The 23,098-nt window shown below is 45.6% G+C and overlaps 1 protein-coding gene and 1 long non-coding RNA gene across 3 annotated transcripts in view; both read right to left on the minus strand.

Moving 5' to 3' along the window:
- Positions 1 to 1,487: 1,487 nt before the first annotated feature.
- Positions 1,488 to 2,613, minus strand: LOC117871719 (leukocyte receptor cluster member 8-like). The gene is given in 2 exon segments (XM_034759492.1): positions 1,488 to 2,018; positions 2,020 to 2,613. Coding segments are annotated over 2 exon segments (1,125 nt in total).
- Positions 2,614 to 19,408: 16,795 nt separating this feature from the next.
- The window catches only part of LOC117872578, a 97,692-nt gene continuing 94,002 nt past the window's right edge, over positions 19,409 to 23,098 (minus strand). The window contains exons 3-4 of one of the 2 annotated variants that reach the window (XR_004644518.1): positions 21,781 to 21,843; positions 19,409 to 19,451 (exon numbers count right to left, since the gene is read on the minus strand). This is a non-coding gene — a long non-coding RNA (uncharacterized LOC117872578). The remainder of the gene's footprint in view (positions 19,452 to 21,780; positions 21,844 to 23,098) is intronic. The other variant, XR_004644517.1, reaches the window with a different exon arrangement.

A 23,098-nucleotide genomic window follows, 5' to 3' on the forward strand; every position in this document is an offset into this window, starting at 1 on the left:
CAAGATAAGTCATTGTGGTATTACACACACAATACAATGTTCCATTTGTGAGAATGCTCAACAGTATTTGCCAATAACTTAGTTCTACATCAGCCTAGATAACTCTCCTAAAACGCTACGAGACTATGGTGTCTAGGGGGAAAAAATCATTCTAGCAGACTGAATTTACAGACATTTAAATTTAGAGTATTACATTTAATGCTTTGGCCAATGTTATTGAAATCCCTGCTGATCCCTTGAACTAAGGCAGTCTCTAATGACTCTGGCCAGACTACACCTGCATTCAGTATTGGCCCAGAAAGTAACAGAAAAATGTACACAAATTCAGAGAGGCAAAAATGATCAAGCAGCTGCAGAGAATGACTTATGAGGAAGAATTAAAAACTAAAGAAGTTGACTCTATATCTCAAATAGAATCCTGGAACCCCCATATCACCACTGTGATATGATTATGATATGGTCGGTACAAAGTATGCCTTCTGAGGTATCATTTGAGAAATCATGATCTGTAAAACATTACTATCTTGTTGAATTGTGTGTGCTACCTTTGTATCTGGAGTTATGAAGTTTTGCTATGTGTGTGTCACTGAAATATGTTGTGGGGTTGGGAGACATCCAAAACTAGCCTTCAGACATGCCAACCCTGTGGAAAAAAAATGCAGAAATTGGGCTTGGTTTTGGCTTGTGAGTTGCTTGTTGGCTAGTTTTTGGCTTGTTGCTTGTTTGGCTTGTAGCTTGTGGCTTCATTTTTTGATTGGCTCCCGGCAAGCAGGGACAAGGGGGGAGAGAGTCAGGGGTGCACAGCAGGCCCACCACAGTCCCAGACTGCACACCGGGGGGGATCTAGTCACATAGAGTGTTGGATTCTTAGGGATTAGTTTGTTTTGGCCTTGTTTTGAAATGGGATTAGCTTGATTTTTGCCATATTGTGAAAGTCGGGGTGCTTATTTACCACATGAAAGTTGGCAACTGTGCTAGCCTTTCAGCGGCAACAAATGAGCAGCTAACACTGGTCAGACAGGTTTCAGAGTAGCAGCCATGTTAGTCTGTATCCACAAAAAGAACAGGAGTACTTGTGGCACCTTAGAGACTAACAAATGTATTTGAGCATAAGCTTTCATGGGCTACAGCCCACTTCATTGGATGCATAGAATAGAACATATAGTAAGGAGCTATATATACACATACAGAGAACATGAAAAGGTGGAAGTTGTCCTACCAACTCTAAGAGGCTAATTAATTAAGAGAAATAACTCTTGTAGTTATTTGTAGAAATAACTCTTGTAGACTAAAGAAAAGCGTTAACATCGCGTGGGCCCCCGCCCGGCACGCCATGGAGGAGCTATCCAGCTGCCGGCCGGCTTACCCTCGTCCGTCTGCGGAGGTGCGTGGGGGCAGGGGGCATGCCCCAGTGGCTGGCCTGTGGCACACACCAAGCCGCCATTACCCTTTGGTTGCGATTAGAGGGGGGGCTTTGAAGGGGGAGGTTAGAAGTTGGCCAGGACTGCTAAGCTCTGCCTGCAGTCAATCTTAGTTGCATCAATGCCCATGTACACCAGTGAAAGAGCAGCTAGGAAGAGCTGGCACTCCTCCGCAGCCTCAAAGGCCAGCTCGGACTGAACGTAGGAGATGGGGAGCACCGGGCGGAAAGTTTTGATCATGGCTTTGAGCGCCGCCTTCCTCTCCCACTTGGCGAACTTGTCGATGAGGTAGCCGGACATGCAGGGTGTCTGACGGTAGAGCCTGAAGAAGCGGTGGTAGTTGGACAGGGCCCAGGTGGCGCGCAGGGCCAGCGTGTGGGCCACGCAGGGGTCCACCTTCAGCTTCTTGGTCAGGTAGGCCAGCTCCATGGTGATGTCGCCGGAGTTCTTGGTGAAGATGTAATAGAGGATGCGGTAGGCGGTGAACTCCCCCACGTTGCCCGGCAGGTTCTCCGCATAAAGAGACTTGAGCTGGGTCTGGCACTGGTTGAATTCCTCATGATTTCCCTTCTCCAGCGCTATCCAGGCGTGGGTTTTCCAGGCTCTCCGAGCCGGCAGGGTCCAGGCTGTTGATGGACAGGATGAGGGGCTCCAGGTGCAGCTTCTTGGAGTGGCCGTGCTGGAAGCGGGCCGCCCGCCGCTGCTTCTTGAACTCCTTCTCGGGGTCCTCATAATCCATGGCGTTCCGCCGGCGGTTGTGCTTGGAGGGGCCCTGGTCATGCCTTTTACCCTTCTGCATCCTCATGCGGCCCCGGTCCATGCGGTCCATGTGCCCCCCTCGGCCACGGTTTTTCGGCGCACTCCTGCGGCTCGCCAGGTGGCAGTCGGTGCCAGAGAAGGAGCTGTTGGAGTCCGAATGGGAATCACTGCGCCGGAAGTGGTGGCTGGGCGAGCGAGAGGACAAGCGGGAGCGGGAGCCGGCGCTGGAGGATGAGCTGTTCTCCTTCATGAAGACGTTGCGGTTCCCGAATTTGGTGGGGAAGCTGTTCCCTCGGGCCCGGCTGGCCCTGCCACCCCCACTGCGCTGGGACTGGGAGCCCACCGCACCGCCCCCACTGTTGCCCCTCTGTTGCTGCTGCGACAGGCCAGCCGACATGGGGCCCCGGGGAGCGTGAAGCAAAGACACTTGCATCTGAAGAAGTGAGGTTCTTACCCATGAAAGCTTATGCTCCCAATACTTCTGTTAGTCTTAAAGATGCCACAGGACCCTCTATCAGAGTAGCAGCCGTGTTAGTCTGTATCCGCAAAAAGAACAGGAGTACTTGTGGCACCTTAGAGACTAACAAATTTATTAGAGCATAAGCTTTCGTGGACTACAGCCCACTTCTTCAGATGCATATAGAATGGAACATATATTGAGGAGATATATATACACACATACAGAGAGCATGAACAGGTGGGAGTTGCTTGGACCCTCTGTTGCTTTTTACAGATTCAGACTAACAGGGCTACCCCTCTGATACTTAACTCTTGTAGTGATAATCAAGATAGCCCATTACAGACAGTTTGACAGGAGGTGTGAGAATACTTAACATGGGGAAATAGATTCAATGTGTGTAATGTAACTGGTCAGACAAAAAGAAGAACAGGAGTACTTGTGGCACCTTAGAGACTAACAAATGTATTAGAGCATAAGCTTTCGTGGACTACAGCCCACTTCTTCGGATGCATATAGAATGGAACATATAATGAACATATTTCTGTTGTAATATAGCCACCCGCAGGTCTGTCACTGAATGACCAGACAGGTTAAAGTGTTCTCCCACTGGTTTTTGAGTATTTTGATTCCTGATGTCAGATTTGTGTCCATTAATTCTTTTGCGTAGAGACTGTCCGGTTTGTCTGTAAGCGAGGACAGGTCTGTCTCCCAAGATCTGTGAGAGTAAAGGATCATCTTTCAGGATAGGTTGTAGATCTCTGATGATGCGCTGGAGAGGTTTTAGTTGGGGGCTGAAGGTGACAGCTAGTGGTGTTCTGTTATTTTCTTTGTTGGGCCTGTCTTGTAGGAGGTGACTTCTGGGTACTCGTCTGGCTCTGTCAATCTGTTTTTTCACTTCAGCAGGTGGGTATTGTAGTTTTAAGAATGCTTGATAGAGATCTTGTAGGTGCTTGTCTCTATCCGAGGGATTGGAGCAAATGCGGTTATATCTTAGAGCTTGGCTGTAGACAATGGATCGTGTGGTGTGTCTTGGATGGAAGCTGGAGGCATGTAGGTAAGTGTAGCGGTCAGTAGGTTTCCGGTATAGGGTGGTATTTATGTGACCATCGCTTATTAGCACAGTAGTGTCCAGGAAATGGATCGCTTGTGTGGATTGATCTAGGCTGAGGTTGATGGTGGGATGGGATTCTCTTAATTAATTGGCCTCTCAGAGTTGGTAAGACAACTCCCACCTGTTTATGCTCTCTGTATGTGTGTATATATATCTCCTCAATATATGTTCCATTCTATATGCATCCGAAGAAGTGGGCTGTAGTCCACGAAAGCTTATGCTCTAATAAATTTGTTAGTCTCTAAGGTGCCACAAGTACTCCTGTTCTTCTTTTCATTTGAAGAATGACTTGTTTTGGTTTAGTTTATACCTGCTACTAATCAATTTAAATTAAACCCAAATAAAATCATCAAACTCAGAATGTATTTTCACAGCCTTATTGCACAAGTTTAACTAAAGGTATATCTTCAGTGCAGCGTTAGCCCAGGGAATAGGCAACCAGGTCTGGGCACCCAAGATAACCTAGACCGGATGTGAGCAGCCACAGTGCAAAGCCCTACTCAACTCACGGAGTTTTCATTGATGCTGTACTTACCTGTGTATGTTGCTAGGACTTTAGGAGCATATCCCATGTTTTTTTGTGCTGCAGTAAGCAGGGCCATTCTATGGGTATGCTGGCCCTGCAACTGGGAGCATGCCACCAGGCCCGGGCAGACAAATGCACTAGCTCTGCTCGATCTAACGTGCTAAAAATAAAGAACAAAACTGCCATGCTGGGTCAGACCACTGGTCCATCTAGTCCAGTATCCTGTCTGAGATAGTGGCCAGGTTCGAGAACTTCAGGGAAGCATAGAGAACAGGACAGTTGGAGTGATCCATGCACGTCTTCCCCTCCTGGCTTCTGGCAGTCAAAGGTTTAGGGTCACCTGAGCATAGGGTTATGTTCTTGACCATCTTGGCTAGAAGCCATTGATGGACCTATCTTCCAGAAACTTATCTTGTTTTTTTTTTTTTAACCCAGTTATAATTTTGGCCTTCACAAAATCCCATGGCAATGAGTCCCATAGATTAATTATGAGTTGTGCAAAAAAAGTCCTACCTCTTGTTTGTATTTAACCCGCTGTCTAATTTCATCAGGTGACCTATGGTTTTATTATTGTGGGAAAGGGTAAATAACACTTCTCTATTCACTTTTTCCACACCATTCATTATTTTATTAACCTCTATCATATCCCCCCTTAGTCATCTTCTTTCTCAAATGAACAGCCCTCATCTTTTTAATCTCTCCTCATACTGATTGGGGGCTAGATGATGACTGGCAGTAGCGACTGAGGCAAGGTGGGTTCTGGGTTAGGGATGAGGGGCTTGGGGTGCAGGAGGGGTCTCTGAGCTGGGGCCAAGGGGTTCGGAGTGTAGGAGAGGGCTCTGAGCTGGGGCAGGGTGTTGGAGGGGGTTTAGAGGGTAGGGGTTCCCTTGGGAGGGGAGACCCAGAACGAGGGGGTACTGTGGTGGGCAGAACCCCTGGCAAAGGACACCAGGGTCTGGGAGGGACATGGGGCCAGCGGCAGGCGAGACACCGGCCTACAGAAGGCGTTCCGGGCTGGAAAGAGCTAATTCCCATGACGACCAGCAGAAGGCGCTGCGCCAGTGAGTCTCGCCCCACATCATCAATAAGTATCAGTAATTTTTTCCAACGTGCTTTATTTTGCCCTTATCAATGTTGAATTTCATCTCCCATTTTGTTGTACAGTCACCCTGTTTTGTGACATTCCCTTGTAAATCTTCGCAGTCAGCTTTAGACTGAATTATCTTGATTAATTTTTTATCATCTGCAAACTTTGCCACTTCACTGTTCATGCCCTTTTCCAGATTAATAACAACACATTGAACAGCACAAGTCCCAGTACGGTAGCCGGTAGCCGTCTGAACACTGTGGTACTGCAGGCAGAATGGGCTAGCTACCTGAGTATAAGCCCGCCTGACCCCGTAGGTCCATACACAGTGGGTTAGCCCTAGCCGCCACTCATATTACAATGTCCACACTGCTATTTGTAGCATGCTAGTTCAAGCAGAGCTAGCACATGTGTCTACCCAGGCTAGGAGGTATGCTCCCAGCTGCAGTGTAGATGTACTCTATGGCCTTGGCTACACTTGCAGATGTACAGCGCTGTAAGTTAAACCTGACTTCGTGCAGCTGAGTAGGGAAAGCGCTGCAGTCTGTCCACACTGACAGCTGCCCAGCGCACTGTCGTGGCCACATTTGCGGCAATTGCAGCGCTATTGGGAGCGATGCATTATGGACAGCTATCCCACAGAGCACCTTTTCCCATTCTGGCGCCATGGGTTGTGGGAAGGGGGCATGGGTGCAGGGAATTCTGGGTCCTGTCCCAATCCCATGATGCATCGCTTCGCATCCCAGAAATCCCTTTGTTTCCGTCCACCTTTGGTGCCATCTTTTAATGGTTTCTGTGCAGCGCGATCTGTCTGCGGGAAACGGAGTCCAAACTGCTGAGGCGTATGCTGACAAGTCTCGCCAGCATGTCATGTTTGGCTGTCGAACTATTCCTTAAGATCCAAAATGACAGTGAGAGTGAGGGTGAGGAGTCCGACGATGCTATCGAGCCGCGTAATGCGTACGACACGAAATTGCTTGTGGCATTCACAGACATGCTCAGCACCGTGGAACGCCGCTTTTGGGCTTGGGAAACAAGCACCGAGTGCTGGGATCACATCATCATGGAAGTCTGGGATGACGAGCAGTGGCTGTAGAACTTTCGGATGAGAAAAGCCACTTTCATGGGACTGTGTGAGGAGCTCGCCCCCCACCCTGCGGCGCAAGGACACGTGATTGAGAGCTGCCCTGCCAGTGGAGAAGCGGGTGGCTATTGCAATGTGGAAGCTGGCAACTCCAGACAGCTACCGGTCGGTCGCAAACCAGTTTGGAGTGGGAAAGTCGACCGTTGGAATCGTGTTGATGCAAGTTTGCAAGGCCATTAATCGCATCTTACTCAGAAGAACTGTGACTCTGGGTAACGTGCAGGAAATAGTGGATGGCTTTGCACAAATGGGGTTCCTTAACTGTGGAGGGGCAATAGATGGGACGCACATTCCTATTCTGGCACCACCCCACCTAGGATCCGAGTACGTTAATCGGAAGGGGTATTTCTCTATGGTTCTCCAGGCGCCTGTGGATCACCATGGGCGTTTCAGTGCATGACACACGCATCTTTCGGAACACTTGGCTGTTCAGGAAGATGCAGGCCGGGACTTTTTTCCCAGAGCGGAAGATCATGGTATGGGGAGTTGAAATGCTCATTGTGATCCTTGCAGATCCCGCTTACCCGTTAATGCCGTGGCTCATGAAACCCTACACAGGGAGCCTTGACAGCAGCACGGAACGGTTCAACTACAGGCTGAGCCGGTGCCGAATGACTGTGGAGTGTGCCTTTGGCCATTTAAAGGGCTGCTGGCGATATCTGTATGGGAAGCTGGACTTAGCCGAAAACAGCATCCCCACGGTTATATCCATAATATTTGTGAAGGGAAGGGTGAAAGCTTCACTCAGGCATGGACCTCCGAGGATCAACACTTGGAGGCTGAATTTGCACAGCTAGAGAGCAGGGCTATAACAGGGGCCCAGCGCGGGGCTGCAAGGATTAGGGATGTCTTGAGGGAGCAATTTGAGGCTGAAAACCAGCAGTGATATCTGGTGCCCTGCCCGGGAGTGAAGTGCAGTAGTTCCAATCTTTAGGAATCAGTGTCTGCTAGGCAGACAAGCAGACTTGCAGTGCCTGTTTATTTCCTGGGCTAAGGAGTCTTTTACTTTATGCAATAATAAAGAATGTTTTCAAAGCCAAAGAATCCATTTATTGAAAAGAAAAAAAATTATTTATTGAAAAGAAACAAGGGGGTGGAGTGGGGAACAGTCCAATCACAGATTTTCCGTATGTCCCGTCTGGTGTGCTGTGCAGTGAGTGCTGCACTTCACGACAGCTATACTGCATGGTGATGGGGGTTGAGTGCAGAGGGTACAGGTCATGGTTTTCAGGGCTGGGTGGTGAAGATACTGGTGTTGGAGGCAGCGGGTGGCGTGAAGAACACGGAAGTTTGGGAAAGTCGGTTGGAGGTGACAGTGGGGCACAACGGAAAGAGTTTTGGGACAAGGGCTGTAGGGGGGGGTGGCATTTGCGGTACTGCTCCTCTTTCTGCATGGCTACCAGCTCCTGGATAGCGTCTGCTTGGCACTCCAGGATGCTTATGAGCCTATCAGTGCTTTGCTGCCGGTGTGCGGTGCTTTGCCACCGGTGCGCTGCGTTTTCCTGGCGGATCCTGCTTTCTCTCTCCCTCCAGTTCTGTGCTTTCTCATTCTCTTTAATAGATTGCCGCATCACTTCTTGCAGCATGTCTTCTTTGCTTTTTCGCGGTCTCTTCCTGAGTCTTTGCAGTCTCTGAGCAGGCAATAAGAGGGACGGCTGAGGTCTCAAGGTTGATGCAGCCGTATAGGCAAAATGCAACATTTAGCAGAAGCAGCATTTTTTATACCAGACAGATTAATGATTCCCCCGCAATTAAGGAGTAGAAAACACACAGGGTCTACACAATAGCATAATTTTCCCGTCCGAAACAGAGCACACACAACCCACGGGAGCCCCAAAATGGTGAGTAAGGGGGACTGATTGTTTCAGGGCTGCACTGTCCTCTGGGTTTCTGTGCCTTGGGGAGAGCCAACAGCTTCAGGGGACACCTACACTGAACACTGTCCCAACATTTTCCACAGGAGTTCATCCTGGACGATATCTCGCTGCTGAGGTGACCTGGGAAGCAAGCAATGCAATGCAGCTTCCACCCTGGCCCACATGCAGCTTGCCTGTGTGCAGCAATGGTCCCCCCACCCCTCGTGGCACAGTGGTGCAGACACGTTAGCCTGGCTGGGACAAGGACCACGGTGGCTCTCCCGATAAACTTGCGCAAGCGCATTGCACACGTTCTGGATGAGACATTCGAGAAGATTACCGAGGCCAATTACCGCGATGTGATAAACCACATCAATGCACTATTCCGCATCAAGGCATGCATGCCTAACCCTCCTCTCCCAAAGAGCCCGCACTGAAAAAATTCCTTCCCGGAAAAAAAAAAAAAACGCTTACCGGGAACCTGCTCTTCTGTTTGTCCTCCACCAAGTACCGGCTGCTGCGACTGGCTACCTTTCTCCTGGCTCGAGAAGAGCTCCTGGCTGCATGGCTCCAGGGATTCCGGGGTGTCTCCATCCGGCCCACCACCATCACCTCCGTTTTCCTCCTCCTCCCCCCACCCACACCAGCTCTGAAATGTCCATGGTGGTGCTCGGAGTGGAGGTGGAGTTAACCCCTAGTATCGCATCCTGCTCTTTGTAGAATCGGCAGGTCGCGGGGGGAGCACCCGAGCGGCCATTTGCGTCGCGGGCTTTGCGGTAGGCACTCCGCAGCTCCTTCACTTTAATCCTGCACTGCAGGGCGTCCCGGTCATGGCCCCTTGCCATCATGTCCTTTGATACCTTCCCGAAGATATCGTAATTCCTATGGCTGGAGCGCAGCTGGGACTGTACAGCTTCCTCCCCCTAAACACTGATGAGGTCCAGCAACTCGCCATTGCTCCATGCTGGGTCTCGCTTGGCACGTGGAGGCATGGTCACCTGGAAAGATTCGCTGATAGCACTCCACACCATGCCGGGCTGAGCAAACAGGAGGCCAGGGCAATAGAGTTTGAACGGATGATCAGAGTGGCTAGAACAGGCATTGTGGGATACTACCGAATAATTCTGGAGGCCATTCACAGCGCATTGGGCGGCCACACTTGTGCCACAGCGCTGCAGCGACAGCGCAATACTTGCTATTCCTCTCGGAGAGGTGGAGTACATGCAGCGCTGCAACCACGGAGATACAGCCCTGCAAATCCCTTGCCAGTGTGGACGGGGAGTGAGTTACAGCGCTGGGGGAGCCTTTACAGTGCTGTAACTCGCAAGTGTAGCCAAGGCCTATGATTTGTTCCCAGTGAATTGTGGAAAAACTTGTTTGTCCTGAGCACAGAGGGGAAACTGTGGGAAAGCACTGGAGGACTATAAGAATGTGAGTGATTCAGCCTGCATCCCTTCTGCAAAGCAGGCAGGTTACCAGTCCAAACAAAAGAGGAACCCGGGCTCTAACCCACACCCCTAGCCAGCCAACAAGCCTGGGGTTAAAGCACCACTAAACTCAACTGAGAGGTCTGTGTGTGGATGGGAGGAGGGTTAGGAGCAATACCTAGCTAAGAGCCCAGAACACATACCCTAAATCAATTTCAAAGTTCCTCTTAAATGAAACTGGTTCAACATTGTGTGTGTAGATAAGCCTTGGTCTCCTGAGGTGCTCCACTCAGTTCTGATGCTATATTGTGGAACATCACAACTGCTAAACACCAAGTGAACATGGGTCTAGCCCACAAGGACGCAAGCAGAATCAGGCCCTATACCTCAATACCCTCATATGCAGGAATACAAAAGACTCATCATTATGGGCTTGATTGTGACAGCTCTTGCTCAGACATGTAGGGTAGTAAAGAAGAATATAGCATCCATATCCACCCCTCCCCCTTACTCTCCTGCTCAAGATTGTGACGCTAGCCACAGGAGAAGGAAAGGAAGACAAAGCGGCTACTTGACTGACATTCTCCATTTCAAGTAAGTGCGTGGTGAGGGGGCAGAAAGTGAAAAGAGCTTTCTCCCTACCCGGCCCTTCACCACTTGCCAGCCGGAGTATCTGGCCGGGCACACTGCAAGGAGTAAGCTGCACCAGGATAAGGAGCAGGAGAAATTTGTGACTGATCCTGGATGGTCTTCAACAACAGATCCACTGTTTTAACCCTCTCTGTTCCTTATGCAGGGCAGATGGTAAAGTTCCAACCTAGCCTTGTATCACTATGTAGAATTGCACTTCTAAGAACCAGCGATGGATAAACATCTATGATTATCACATAATCACATTCTTTTACATTTAAATTAACTTTAACTGATTTTTTTCAAAATAAACCTATTTAAAATTAAATTTAAAATTGACAGCTATGTTAAGTCCTAAACTACATATAATCTATTAAAATCAACTGAATTAAATAACAAAAATAATATTAATCAGTACACATTTGCTGCCAAGTTTTAAAGAAAGTCAAACATTTGAAGTTAATGGCTGAGTCCTGGAAGACCAGTTGTTGAAGTGCTAAACAAGCTTTGGACAGCAATAGCCTTCTCTGCAGGCGCAGAAAGAATATTTTTTATTTCAGTTTATGCAACTAGTTCAGTTCAATGACTATTTCATTCAAAGTTGAAAACCAACTAGGAGTTGGAAGAGCAGGAAAGCTTGTTTTTCTCCTCCAATATATGAATAAAAACTTGTTGAGAAAGATCTACAGGTTCTAAAATCTTGAAGGTCATGGGGACCAGAAATAGGGTTCCTAACTTTCTGATTTTAGAAAATTGAACACCATTGTCCCGCCTCCTGCCCAAAGCCCCACCCCTTATCCAAGCCTCCCCCCCCCCATTAACTCCATTGCCCACTCCCTCTGTCACTCGCTCTCCCCCCACCCTTGCTCACTTTCTCCGGGGTGTGGCAGGGGGTTGGGGCATGGGAGGGGGTGAGAGCTCTGGAAGATGGTCAAGAACATAACCCTATGTTCAGGTGACCCTAAACCTCTGAATGAATGTTAGGGGGGGGTGAGGGCTCCAGCTGGTGGTGCAGGCTCCAGGGTGGGGCCAGAAATGAGAGGTTCAGGGTGCGGGAGGTGGCTCCGGGCTAGGGGAGGTGATTGGGGTGCGAGAGAGGTGAGGGCTCCAGCTGGAGGTGTGGTGCCAGGGAGGAGGGAGTTGGGGCTTGGGAGGGGGAGGTCAGGGCTAAGGCAGGGGTTGGAGTGTGGAGGGGGTTCAGGGTACGGGCTCCAGGAGAGAATTTGGGTGCAGGAGGGGGCTCCGGGCTGTGGCCAAGGGGGTTGGAGTGCAGGAGGTTGCTAAGAGCTGGCGCAGGGGGTTGGAGCGTGGAGGGAGTGCAGGCTCAAGGAGGGAATTTGGGTGTGGGCGGGGTCTCAGGGCTGGGGTAGGGGTTCAGGGTGTGGGCTCTGCATGACGCTTACATCAGGTGGCTCCTGGTAACAGCCAGCATGTCCCTCCGGCCCCTAGGTGGAGGCGCGGCCAGGCAACTCCGTGCACTGCCTTCGCCCACAGGCGCCGCCTCCAAGGCTCTCATTGGCAGTGGTTCCCAGCCAAAGGGAGTTGTGGAGTCGGCGCTTGGGGGGCGAGGGGAGGAGAAAGCACACGGAGCCTTCCTGGCCACCCCTGTGCCTAGGGGCCGCAGGACATGCCGGCCGCTTCTGGAAACCATGCAGATCCAGGTAGGGAGCCTGCCTTAGCCCTGCTACACCACTGACTGGACTTTTAACAGCATGGTCAGTGCTGTTGACCAGAGACTCCAGGGTCCCTTTTCAACCAGGCGTTCCGGTCGAAAACTGGACGCCTGGCAAACCCTAACCAGAAACCATGAGTTCAATTTACTAATTAGAGAATACTTCCTTTGTTTAATAAATTAGTTTAAAATTAAATACAAAAGCACCTGATAAACTTTTTTCTCTTATGTATCCAGCACATTTAAGGTAATTTTATTTAACGGATAAAAAATTAAAATTCTGGTTTTATAAATTTTTAACTGATTTTGAATTTCCATCTAAATAAAAGATTGACAAAAATTACAAGTAAAAAGTAACCATCATCTAGTATACAACAAATGCATCATTCATCATTTTCTAACAATTTAAAATGTAGAAATTTGTAATCTGAATAAAAGCTATATGATTGGTTGAATAAATGTGTATGGCTATAGTGTGTCCTCCTGCTTAGCAAAAAGAAGCACCATATTTAGCATAAAGGTTACATTTAATTGCAAATCAACGTGTTTTAATGGTTACCAAACAATGACAATCAACCTTTCTTTAGGAAAATAATTAATAAATTAGAAATACAAAACATGATTAATATCTACGATTTAAATCAAGGTTTCCTGCATGCTCACTTAAATAATGATTAAAACTGATTATTTTAATTACTTTGATTTAAATCAATCTACCCTAATAAGAACTACAGCCACCACCACCACCCCCGTCTCTCCCAAAGTTTATAAGGGTCTTTTTTTTTTTTGTACAACGCCTAGCATGATGCATGACTGGGGCTCTTAGTCAGTACTATAATACAAATAAATAATAAGTCTGAACTATTTTAAGTACCTCCCAGTTACAACAAACCTTTTAAAAAAATTGCAAATAACTGAATAAAACCAATGAAGAGGTCCCTTAAAATACTAGTTAAATTTTTGTGATTAAATTTTGGCACTATGTATAGGTAACTTACTTTCTTCTTAGTGTCTTCATAGCTTCCTACATTTTAATAAAAACTGCTATAACATGCTTTCTTTTTTTACATTTGTATTTTATTTATTTTTTTCCCCAAAAATAAGAACAGAAAACAAAGCAAGAAAAACAAAATAGTAAAGGAATGGGTAGGGAGGGAAAGAAAAGGAAGCTATTATGCTGGTTTGTGGCACAGATATTACAGGCCACACCAAAACCTGGGACCCAAACATTTCTGGATCCAAAGCCTCTCCTTCTTCATTTGACCCATCTCTAGTAGGAACCCTGGCTGACCTGCTAAAACTTTGCCCTTACCACCGATTGAGAAGGTTATTGTTAATCTTTTACACTGATTTCTCCAGTGACTCTATTTCATTTTGTTATGAAGTTAGAAAAGCCATGTGAACAGAGAGCCGTTTGGAGTATGTGTGGTTTTAAGGTGACATGAGGAAATAAAGAACAGTTTCAAAGCTAGGAGTTCCCCCGGGGACAACCAAGGCACAGATGTGCTGTTCATCACATGAAAATGAAAATATAATTGTGAGCCATGTGTTAACAGTTCCATGTTCATAACATTTTAACATCAAAATTTCCTATTATTTGTAACCAGTATGTAACTGAAAGGCCATAAGTTAACAAGTGACCAGCTCATCAAAGATATGACCTGCACATAGACTTTTGAATATCTATACAGGGACAGTTAATCTTTGCCAACAGTGCAAAACATTAAACTTGTGTTTTAGTGATGGCCTCTCATAAGAGGTCTGTGTGTCACCCAGCATGGCGGAGTTAAACTGCTCACTGCTGTTACCTATCTATTCTTCATTAGGGTACTAGCTTCACTGAAGAACACAAGATTATCATGACCTCTGGCGTTTTCCCTGCATTCACTTTGGAAGCAGCATCTTACTAAGCAAAACATGGGGAGACCATGTAGAAGTAGACCAGGTAGAAGCGGCCTGTATAATCATCTCTTTAAAGCGTGCATCCAGCAGGCAGTGGTAAACAGTGAATAACATTAATAAAAGTCACAGACGTGTGAGTAATACTGGTGGCATTTAATGCTCTTCTCACTTATTTACGTGACTCAGAGTCAGACACACTACATTTTTTCAGCATGGAATAAACAAACTCATCAAAATCTTCCTTGCAGCACAACCCAAAATGTTCTAAATTACAGTCTCTTCCCACCCAAAGCATGAATTAAAAGCAACGAAAAGCTAGCAAACTTTCTTCTGAACCGAACAGAAAAAGCCCAGAGCAAATCTTCTCCAAGACAGAAACATGAAACCCACCAAGGGTAGAGGTTAGAGCTGAGCGGCCTGTGGAAATGTACCCCTGATTCTTTTCTTCAAAGAAGCCTGTGTATTTCTCAAACCTTGCTTCTTAGAAACCTTTTGCACATACAGTACTTATGTGTAAACAGTCAAGTTCAGTCGCGCCTCATTCTCTGGAAAATGTGTGTCACAATTAAATGTAATGGGCAAAGCATTCCCATTATATAATTCAGGAGGGGAGGAAAAATATCAGCCATTTCCTAAATTAGTTCATTCAATAGTTTCCCCCCTGGAAGCCTTTGAAGTGTCTATCCGTTTGAATTTTAAAAAGAAAAAGAAACAAGAGGAAGGAGGAAGGTCCTGAAATGAACTGAGGCATGCACAGAAGGTTGTCTGGTATGACTTAAACAGCTAAATGAAAAACCGTATATATGGTCTGTATATATATTTTTAAAATAAATTTACAAGCAGTCCCTGGAGATTGCTAAATTTAGTCTTTCTAAACACTTTACTGTGTCATCAAAGTTCCCTTCCAGGTTTTTCAGTTTGTTGCAGGGAGGGAAAGAGTGGGGTTTATTAAACAAAAGAAAAATAAACTTAAGTCCCAACTGGAAATACATGAAACAGCTCTATGACAAAGCATCTTCCCAACTTAACAGAAGTCCATGCAACCTGGGATAAAACCAAATTGCTTTGTACACTGCACAAATCCTTGTACATTTGATCTCACAAACACTGCTCACTAGCATGGATAGCCTCATAAGTAAATGCACATGCTAGTAAGCGCTGCAGTCACAATTATTGACTGTGAGGAAGATCCTTTGTGATTATGTTAACACCTTCAGTTTGGCCATCACCATTGCCAGGACACAGACACAGAGAATGGTGTTTCAAATTAAAACAGACACTAATACCAAGAAAGTCAGTCAGCACGTACACAGTGGAAAATCAAATTTCAAAAATATCCACATAAATCTCTTGCAGTCTATATCCCAGTCAGACATCTCTTTATATATAAACATGGCATAAAACTAGAACTGGTCGGAAAATAGGTTCTGTCTACTCACCCAGAAAATTTTGACTTTTCAGAAAAAAATCCAAAACCTAAATATTTCAGCCAAAATCAAAAATATATTGATTTGGAAATGCCACTGTGCTGCCTCATGCGAGTTGTCATTCAGGTGCCTCGTGCTCCCATTCTCCTCTATTGGCCAGGTTCCCTGGTTAGACTACATCTTCCATGATGCACCATAGTCTTCCTAGGGAACAGGAAGTGCATCATGGGAGATGTAGTCCAGCCAAGAAGCCCAGCCCATAGAAGAGCGAGTGGACACAAGGCACCATGTCACATATCTGAATCAAAATATTCCAGAAACTTTTCTGGCTGTCAAGTGTTCCATTTTTCAATGAAAAATTTAAATTTTCTTTGGAAAGCAGATGCTTTCATTTGGCCAAAACTGCAATTTTTTACAAAAACAATTTTGACAGAAAATTTTAACTGACCTACATAAAACCCAGCCAAATCATTTTCACTAAATAAAATAAATAAAAATACATTATTTATAATGATCAATTTAACACTTTGACATTGATTAAGACAGTATCTAGAGATATTTATCACTTGGGAATTTAGTTACATTATTTTCCTGTGTGCAGCCCAGTTAGCCTCATAAATAAATGTACATTAAATTAATGGGAGTCTTCCCACTGATTTCATTGAATTCTGGATCAGGACCTTACTGCACAGGTTAAGAGTATTGCCTTTGTAGCAACATACCAACTGCATTCTTTAGGCCAAATTCATCTCTGTTGTCATTTCAGTGAGCTCAGCAGAATAACACTAGACAGGAATGCAAACCTTTGAATTGTTTAAATGAGTGTATAACGCTTAATTAGGAAGTTTCCCATTTTTATTATAGTTACAGTTAATTACAATTTAAGCTCATGCAATTACATGTTTTTGTGAACTGCCCATTGGCATGGCATCTGGGCCCCAAAACAACTTAAACCAACATCACACGTGCAAAGCTGGAGCAGAAGTACAGCACGTAGCAGTGAGGTGACAAGTATTACACAGTCCTTGCAGCTAATTTCTACTAGATCAGCCACTTAGAAAAAAGGGAAGTGGTGTACTGAAGCTTTCTTTAGCCTTCAACAAAACTGTACATCTTACATGTTTTAATTTCCTCTATGCTGCTTCCCAGTGAATATGTACATGCACAAACAGCAGCAGCAGAGGGACTGAATGTCTGAAGACTAAATGAGCTTCATAAACATCAAGACCGTGGGCACCATCAGAACTCTTATTTTACATTTTAAAACCAATTACCACTGTAATTCTGAAAACAAGGAAACAAATTTTAATGAAAAAAAGTCATCAATAAGGGCTAATTTCTCCCTAACTTTTATGTTCATAGCTAGTTTATGCAGTTAGTTAACGTTTATATTTTGCGCCCCTGCTCTCCCTCTGAAACTTGGACTCTTCTATGTAGTCACACAGTATACTGTCAGGTTCAAAATATGACAGCACCTCTAGCCCCCGTCAATTCACCCTGCCCATTTCTTCTCTCCCCCCCACCCCAAAAAAACAAAACAAAAAACAAAAAGTGTTTAAATAATGGAAAGGTTTGCACACAAACCAAAATAAGACAACAAAATTCAGAGATAAGACTAACTGTATCCTCAGTTGAACTGGCTCCACAAAACAGAAATATGTAAGATCAGTGTGTGAGGTTGTGTACCACATGTATTATAATACTTCCTTTATGATAATTTCCGCCTGAACTGCGAATTCCTTGCAAAAAAAGGTGAATCATATTGTTCAGCAAATATTTTTTTGTCTCCACTGATTTTATATTGTCATGGGTTGGGCTACACCTCATTGAAACTGCTCTCAAAAATAAAGTCCTTCATTTAGGACAGTTATAAGAAGCCATTAAGCTCCTTAATGGGATCAGAAAGCAGAAACAAAAGGGACCGCCCACCAAAACACTGGCATATGTCATCACCCAAACCAAAGGCACTTGTTAGGCAGGAATTTCAACTATGTGGGCAGAGGGGCTTCACTGAGTATTGTTTTAGCAGAAGGGTGTGCTCTATGCTTAGGGTTACCATACGTCCAGATTTTCCCGGACATGTCCGGCTTTTGGGGGCTCAAATCCCCGTCCGGGGGGAAATCCCCAAAAGCCGGGCATGTCCGGGAAAATCGGGAGGGAGGGAGGGCTCGGCCGGGGCCTCTTTGGCTGGGGTCGGCGGTGCGGGGCCGGGGTCGGGCCGGGGNCTGAACTCATTATAACAGATGTGTGCCTATAATATCAGACCATTATGCTGGAAAACTCTCTGGGCAGGAAGCTTGTCTTGGTGACTCCTACAGCACCAGGCACACAGATTGTCATTAACAAATAAAAAAACAGTACTACAAAAATCTACATGCCTTTTACTATATTTTAGCTGCAGTTTAATGAACTGTAAACTAGTTTCTGTCCTTCTGTATCACTAGTTAAAAAATGCATTAAAAGAGCATTTTTTGCAAACATTAAACATGATGTTTAAATATTATAATATGTCAGAGTTTATTCTGATTGTTAAGCAATTATTATACCAGGTTATGTTTAACATTTCACTTCCGTGCTGCTTGTTCCACGGATTAGGTGTTTGCACAACAACCACCAGGCTTAGAAATACAATTCACAGTTTATGTTTCTTGACTTGTGAACTGAGAGAGATGCTCAGTAAAGTGGTTGCACTCTACAGTTAAAATTCATCTCTAAAACCCATACATAAGGGGTGTATAGGTTTTGTGATGGTTTTCTGCACAGAAATGAGTTTTACCCCTTAATAAAAATAGAGGACCAAGTTAAAGCACTTTTTAATCTTCCCAGTACACAGTTTTCAAGTTGAATTTAGCTTTGGCCAGTGGATTTTGCAAATTCTAAGGGCATGGCTACACTTGCAGATGTAGAGCGCTGAGAGTTAAACTGGCCTTCGGAGACAGAAGCAGGGAAAACACTGCTGTGTGTTTACACTGTCAGCTGCAACGCACTGGTGTGGCCACATTAGCAGCTCTTTGCAATGCCACAAAGAGCAGTGCATTGTGGTAGCTATCCCAGTGTGCAAGTGGTTGCAACATGCTTTTCAAATTGGGCGGGGGAAAGTGGAGTGTGACAGGGAATGTGTTGTGTGTATGTGGGGGGAGAGACAGTGTGTTTTGGGGGGCTGAGAGTGTGTCAGCATGCTGTCTTGTAAGTTCAGACAGCAGCAGATCCCCCCCCCACACACACACACACTCACAACAGCAGCATTCCACACTAATGGTTTGCTTTGTCCTGGAGCAGATAAGCATGCCAGCTGTCAGAAATGGAGCTTTGAAAGGGGATATCCGCATGCCTGCAGCCGATTTCAAAACAATGAGAAGAGTGGCCACTTGACTTCAGGGGATTATGGGATGTTTCCAGAGGCCAATCACAGCGCAGTAATGCAACACCTTGTCCACACTGATGCCCGGGCATTTTAGCCGGGGCGCAGCAAGCTTTATGCTTCTCATGGAGGTGGATTACCAGGAACGCTCCAGCTGCAGAGTCCAGGCGCTCTACATGCCTTGCCAGTGTGGACACATCGGGAATTAGGGCACCCGGGACTGCTTTAATGCGCTTTAACTTGCAAGTGTAGCCAAGCCCTAAGTCTGAAGATAAAACCTTTTTGAAAATCAACTTCAGAATTTAGGAAAGTCATCACTAGGGATATTTTATTTATCTTGCAGAAAATCTGTAGGTCTGTTATTTATTTTATGCAGTGTTGTAGCTGTGTCAATCCTAGGCTATTAGAGACACAACATTGGTGATCTTTTATTGGACCAACTTCTATTGGTGAGAGAGACAAGCTTTTGTGCTTACACAGAGCTCTTCTTCAGGTCTGGAAAACAAGGTTCCCCAAAGCTTGGTCTCTCGCCAACAGAAGTTGGTTCACTAAAAGGCATTACCACAGCCACCATTTCTCTCTGTTATTTATTTTAAGAATCAAAGGAAATATAGTATCAGAACTTACCCATCGCAAATTTCTTTTATTATTGCAGACAGTGGTTTTTTCTGATTAAAAAAAGAAGGAAAATTCACTGTTAGAACATCACATCAGAGCAATTAAATAAACATTTTAATTATTTCACTGGTTCAGTTCAATAATGCAAGCTAGTAGTACTCAGTTTTGCTTACTTTTTAATATTTAGCTTGATAACATTAAGAATTTTTTGGGTGTTCCGGGCAGCAAATTCACAAAAACATTATTGCTACACATTAGCGTGATTATCTTTTTGTCATACTGTTTAGCATTAGTTGTCAAGATACATTTTACCACCTTTACTCCTACAGCATCAACCAGGCTTGTGCGGGGCTGGGGAAAATGAAGAGGTCTTCTATAAACACTGCATCTCATGGCCCAGCAAAAGCAGAAAGTTCAGATTTCAGCATGAGCATTTTTCAGGAATGATGCATGAAGCAAGCAGTAAACAGTTTGATATTTTTTAGGCTATGTTTGTTGCTTCCAGATATCAGCCATGTGTGATGACAAAACTACATTTTGATTAGGAAATTCAGAGAACAGAACATAATGTTTTCTGCAATGCTCCCTCCTAAATACATATTGCTTTCTCCAATAAACATCCGCTGAAAAGCAGTAAGATTCCAGTTGTGTGAACTCTGCTTTGTCGTAAATATGCAACTCAACCATTTTGTGTGTTGCCACATAGCTGACTACAGTGGGTTTTCTTCCTTCAAATCCCCAAATAGAAGGAACACTATCTAGTATGGAGATGTTGCAACACCCTGAATGCTGTTATAAACATAGCACATGTGTTTCCCTAGAGGAAACAGCATTGTCTGGAAGAAAATAAGTCTTTGTCACTTGGAGAAAGGGGACACAACTCACTTCTTGAACACTACCATTCCTCACCTCCTCATTACTGGCTGGCTGCACAGAGTACAGCATCAGCTGCTGCTTCTGAAAAAAAAGACTGTGGGTAAAATTTTCAAAAGCACCCAAGAGACTTAGCAGCGTAAGTCCCACTTACTTTCAATGACTGAAGGTATGTCTACAATACCAATTTTTTTCTGACACAACTTGCACCAGCATAAAGCCACTGCACTTAGTATATTGCTTGTGCGCATGCATACTTCACTCCCTGTGTCACACTGCACATACTCACCAGGAGTGTTTGTGTTGATGGGCAGTGCAGGACAACTCACCATCATCCAATGCACTGTCTTTTGGGAAGTTTTATGGTGGGAAGAAATGAGTTGTGCAGGGGTGACTGCAACTTTCTCCACCTGGACTAGATGACCTCCTGAGGTCCCTTCCAACCCTGATATTCTATGAATGCCATCTCTATCCCATAATTTTCATACTCAAACCCAAGTGGGACTTGTCACTTTCCACCATCTCTAATAGAATCATGGAGCCTGCACTATTGTTCTGAATGTTGCAAGCACAGGACGCACAATCCTCGAGTACTTGCAGAGCCACAAGGAACATGATCATTTCCTGAAGGGCAGATTGCTGGAGGACAATTCAAGGTTGCTGGGACGTTCACAGAGCAGCTGCAAATGGCGGAGTGCTGCTTCTAGGCCCGAGAAATGAGCACCGACTGGTGGAATTGCATCGTAATGCCGGTTTGGGACGAGTATGGTTGCAGAACATTTGGGATGTGCAAGGCAACATACCTGGATCTGAGTATTGCTCTTGCCCCAGACCTCCAGCACAGGAACACCAGAATGAAAGCTGCACTGATAGTGGAGAAGCAAGTGATGACTTCACCGTGGAAACTTCCAAAGCCAAAAGTCAGTGGGAAATCATTTTGGAATTGGAAAATCCATTGTGGAGACCATTGTCATGCAAGTATACAGGACCATTAATCATCTCCTGCTACAAAGGACTGTGAGTCTCAGCAACATGCAGGACATAGTGGATGGATTTGCGGCTATGGGACTCCCAAACTGTAGTGGAGGAATAGATGTCATGCATATCCCTATTTTGGCACCAGACCACCTTGCCACAGAGAACATCAACAGAAAGGGCCATTTTCCTATGGTTATGCAAGCACTGGTGGATTACTGGGTAGGCTTCACTAACCTCAACATTGGCTGGTCAGGGAAGGTGCATGATGCTCACACCTTTAAGAATACCGGGCTGTTCAGAAAGCTGCAAGCAGGGACTTTCTTTCCATACCGGCGAGGTACTATTGGCAATGTTAAAATGCCAGTAGTGATCGCAGGGGCCCCAGCCTACCCCTTACTCCCCTGGTTCATGAAGCTGTGCACCAGCCACCTCGATAGCACCAAGATTCATCTACTGTCTCAGAAGGTGCAGAATGACAGTTGGATGTGCTGTTGGTAGATTGAAGGGATGCAGGCATTGTTTACTCACAAGATTGGATCTGTTAGAAAATATCCCAGTGGTTATAGCTGTCTTCTGCATCCTGCATCGTATCTGTGAAGCAAAAGGGGAAACGTTTCTGCTGGGGTGGACGGAGGAGGTGGAGTGGCTCTCTGCTGAGTTTTAGCAGCCAGACACAAGGGTTATCAGAAAAGCTCAACATGGAGCAGTACAACTCAGAGAGGCTTTGAAAGAGCACTTTAACAGCGAGCCACACTAATGTATTGTGGAGTATTGTGCTCTACCTGCAGTGTGGGGGCTTGTTAGGAATGGTGTTTGGTGTACATTTGTGAATAGAACACTGACAATGCACCTAGTCATTCTGTGGTGCTTGCTGTCCATTTATGATTATTACACTGTGTTTGTCACGAAGCCTCTGAATTGTGTCACACTGTCCAGAAACAAGTCAGTGGGTGCTTTCACTACTGCCAGTCATTCCGCAGCATATGTTGTGAACTAATAAAGATGAATTATTTTCCAAGCAATAGAGTAACGAAAACATTTAAAAAAATTCTGTGCAAGTGTAACTCTGACAGACCCCGGTCGTCGGCAGGTGGGATTGAACCTGGGACCTCTGGAGCTTAGTGCATGAGCCTCTACTGTATGAGCTAAAAGCCAACTGGCTGTTAGCTAAGGCTGTAGAGCAGACTCATTTTAGATCTCTGTCTAAGTGGTCTCGGTGCCACTAGATGGGACAGAACACCACACCCAGAAGGTGTGTGGGTTATACAAGTTAAAAGCAAATACATTAAAATCTTAATAAATGTATAGAACAGAGCTTAAAGAAGGGGAAGGAACATTCATGTCCATTTTTATCTACACATACATCATATGTGGCTCCCACAGGTCAATATATGTGAAGATGTGGTTGTCTTTAATGTCCGCCAGCGTGCAGTGGTAGAGATAGGGATGCGGCCCTGGATGCTGTGTACAAAGTTGTGGGGAGGGGTGTGTAGGGAGATGCTTTATTATAGTTCTCCATGAACTGCAAAGGGAGGCAAGCCTGTGACTGTTGAGCCTCTAGGTTCACATGAGTCTTCAGCATCTGCATTTGCTGCTGGAGAAGCCCCATTATGTCTTGGTGCATCTTCCTCTCCTCTTCTTGATGGGACTCCTGGGCCTTTCTCCATACAGTCTGCAATATTCACTCTGTAGGCCCTCTGTTCACAGTCTGATGCAGCACTGGCTTGTAGGATCTTGTTGAACATGTCAGCCCTCTTTTTTCTCCTCCTTATCATGCGTTTTACGGGTGTGGAGGGGGAACCCCTCAAGGCCACAATGGCAACAGCTATAGATAAAGCACACAGAG

This window comes from Trachemys scripta, chromosome 2 (assembly GCF_013100865.1).
Source record: "Trachemys scripta elegans isolate TJP31775 chromosome 2, CAS_Tse_1.0, whole genome shotgun sequence".
Taxonomy (NCBI): Eukaryota; Metazoa; Chordata; order Testudines; family Emydidae; genus Trachemys; species Trachemys scripta.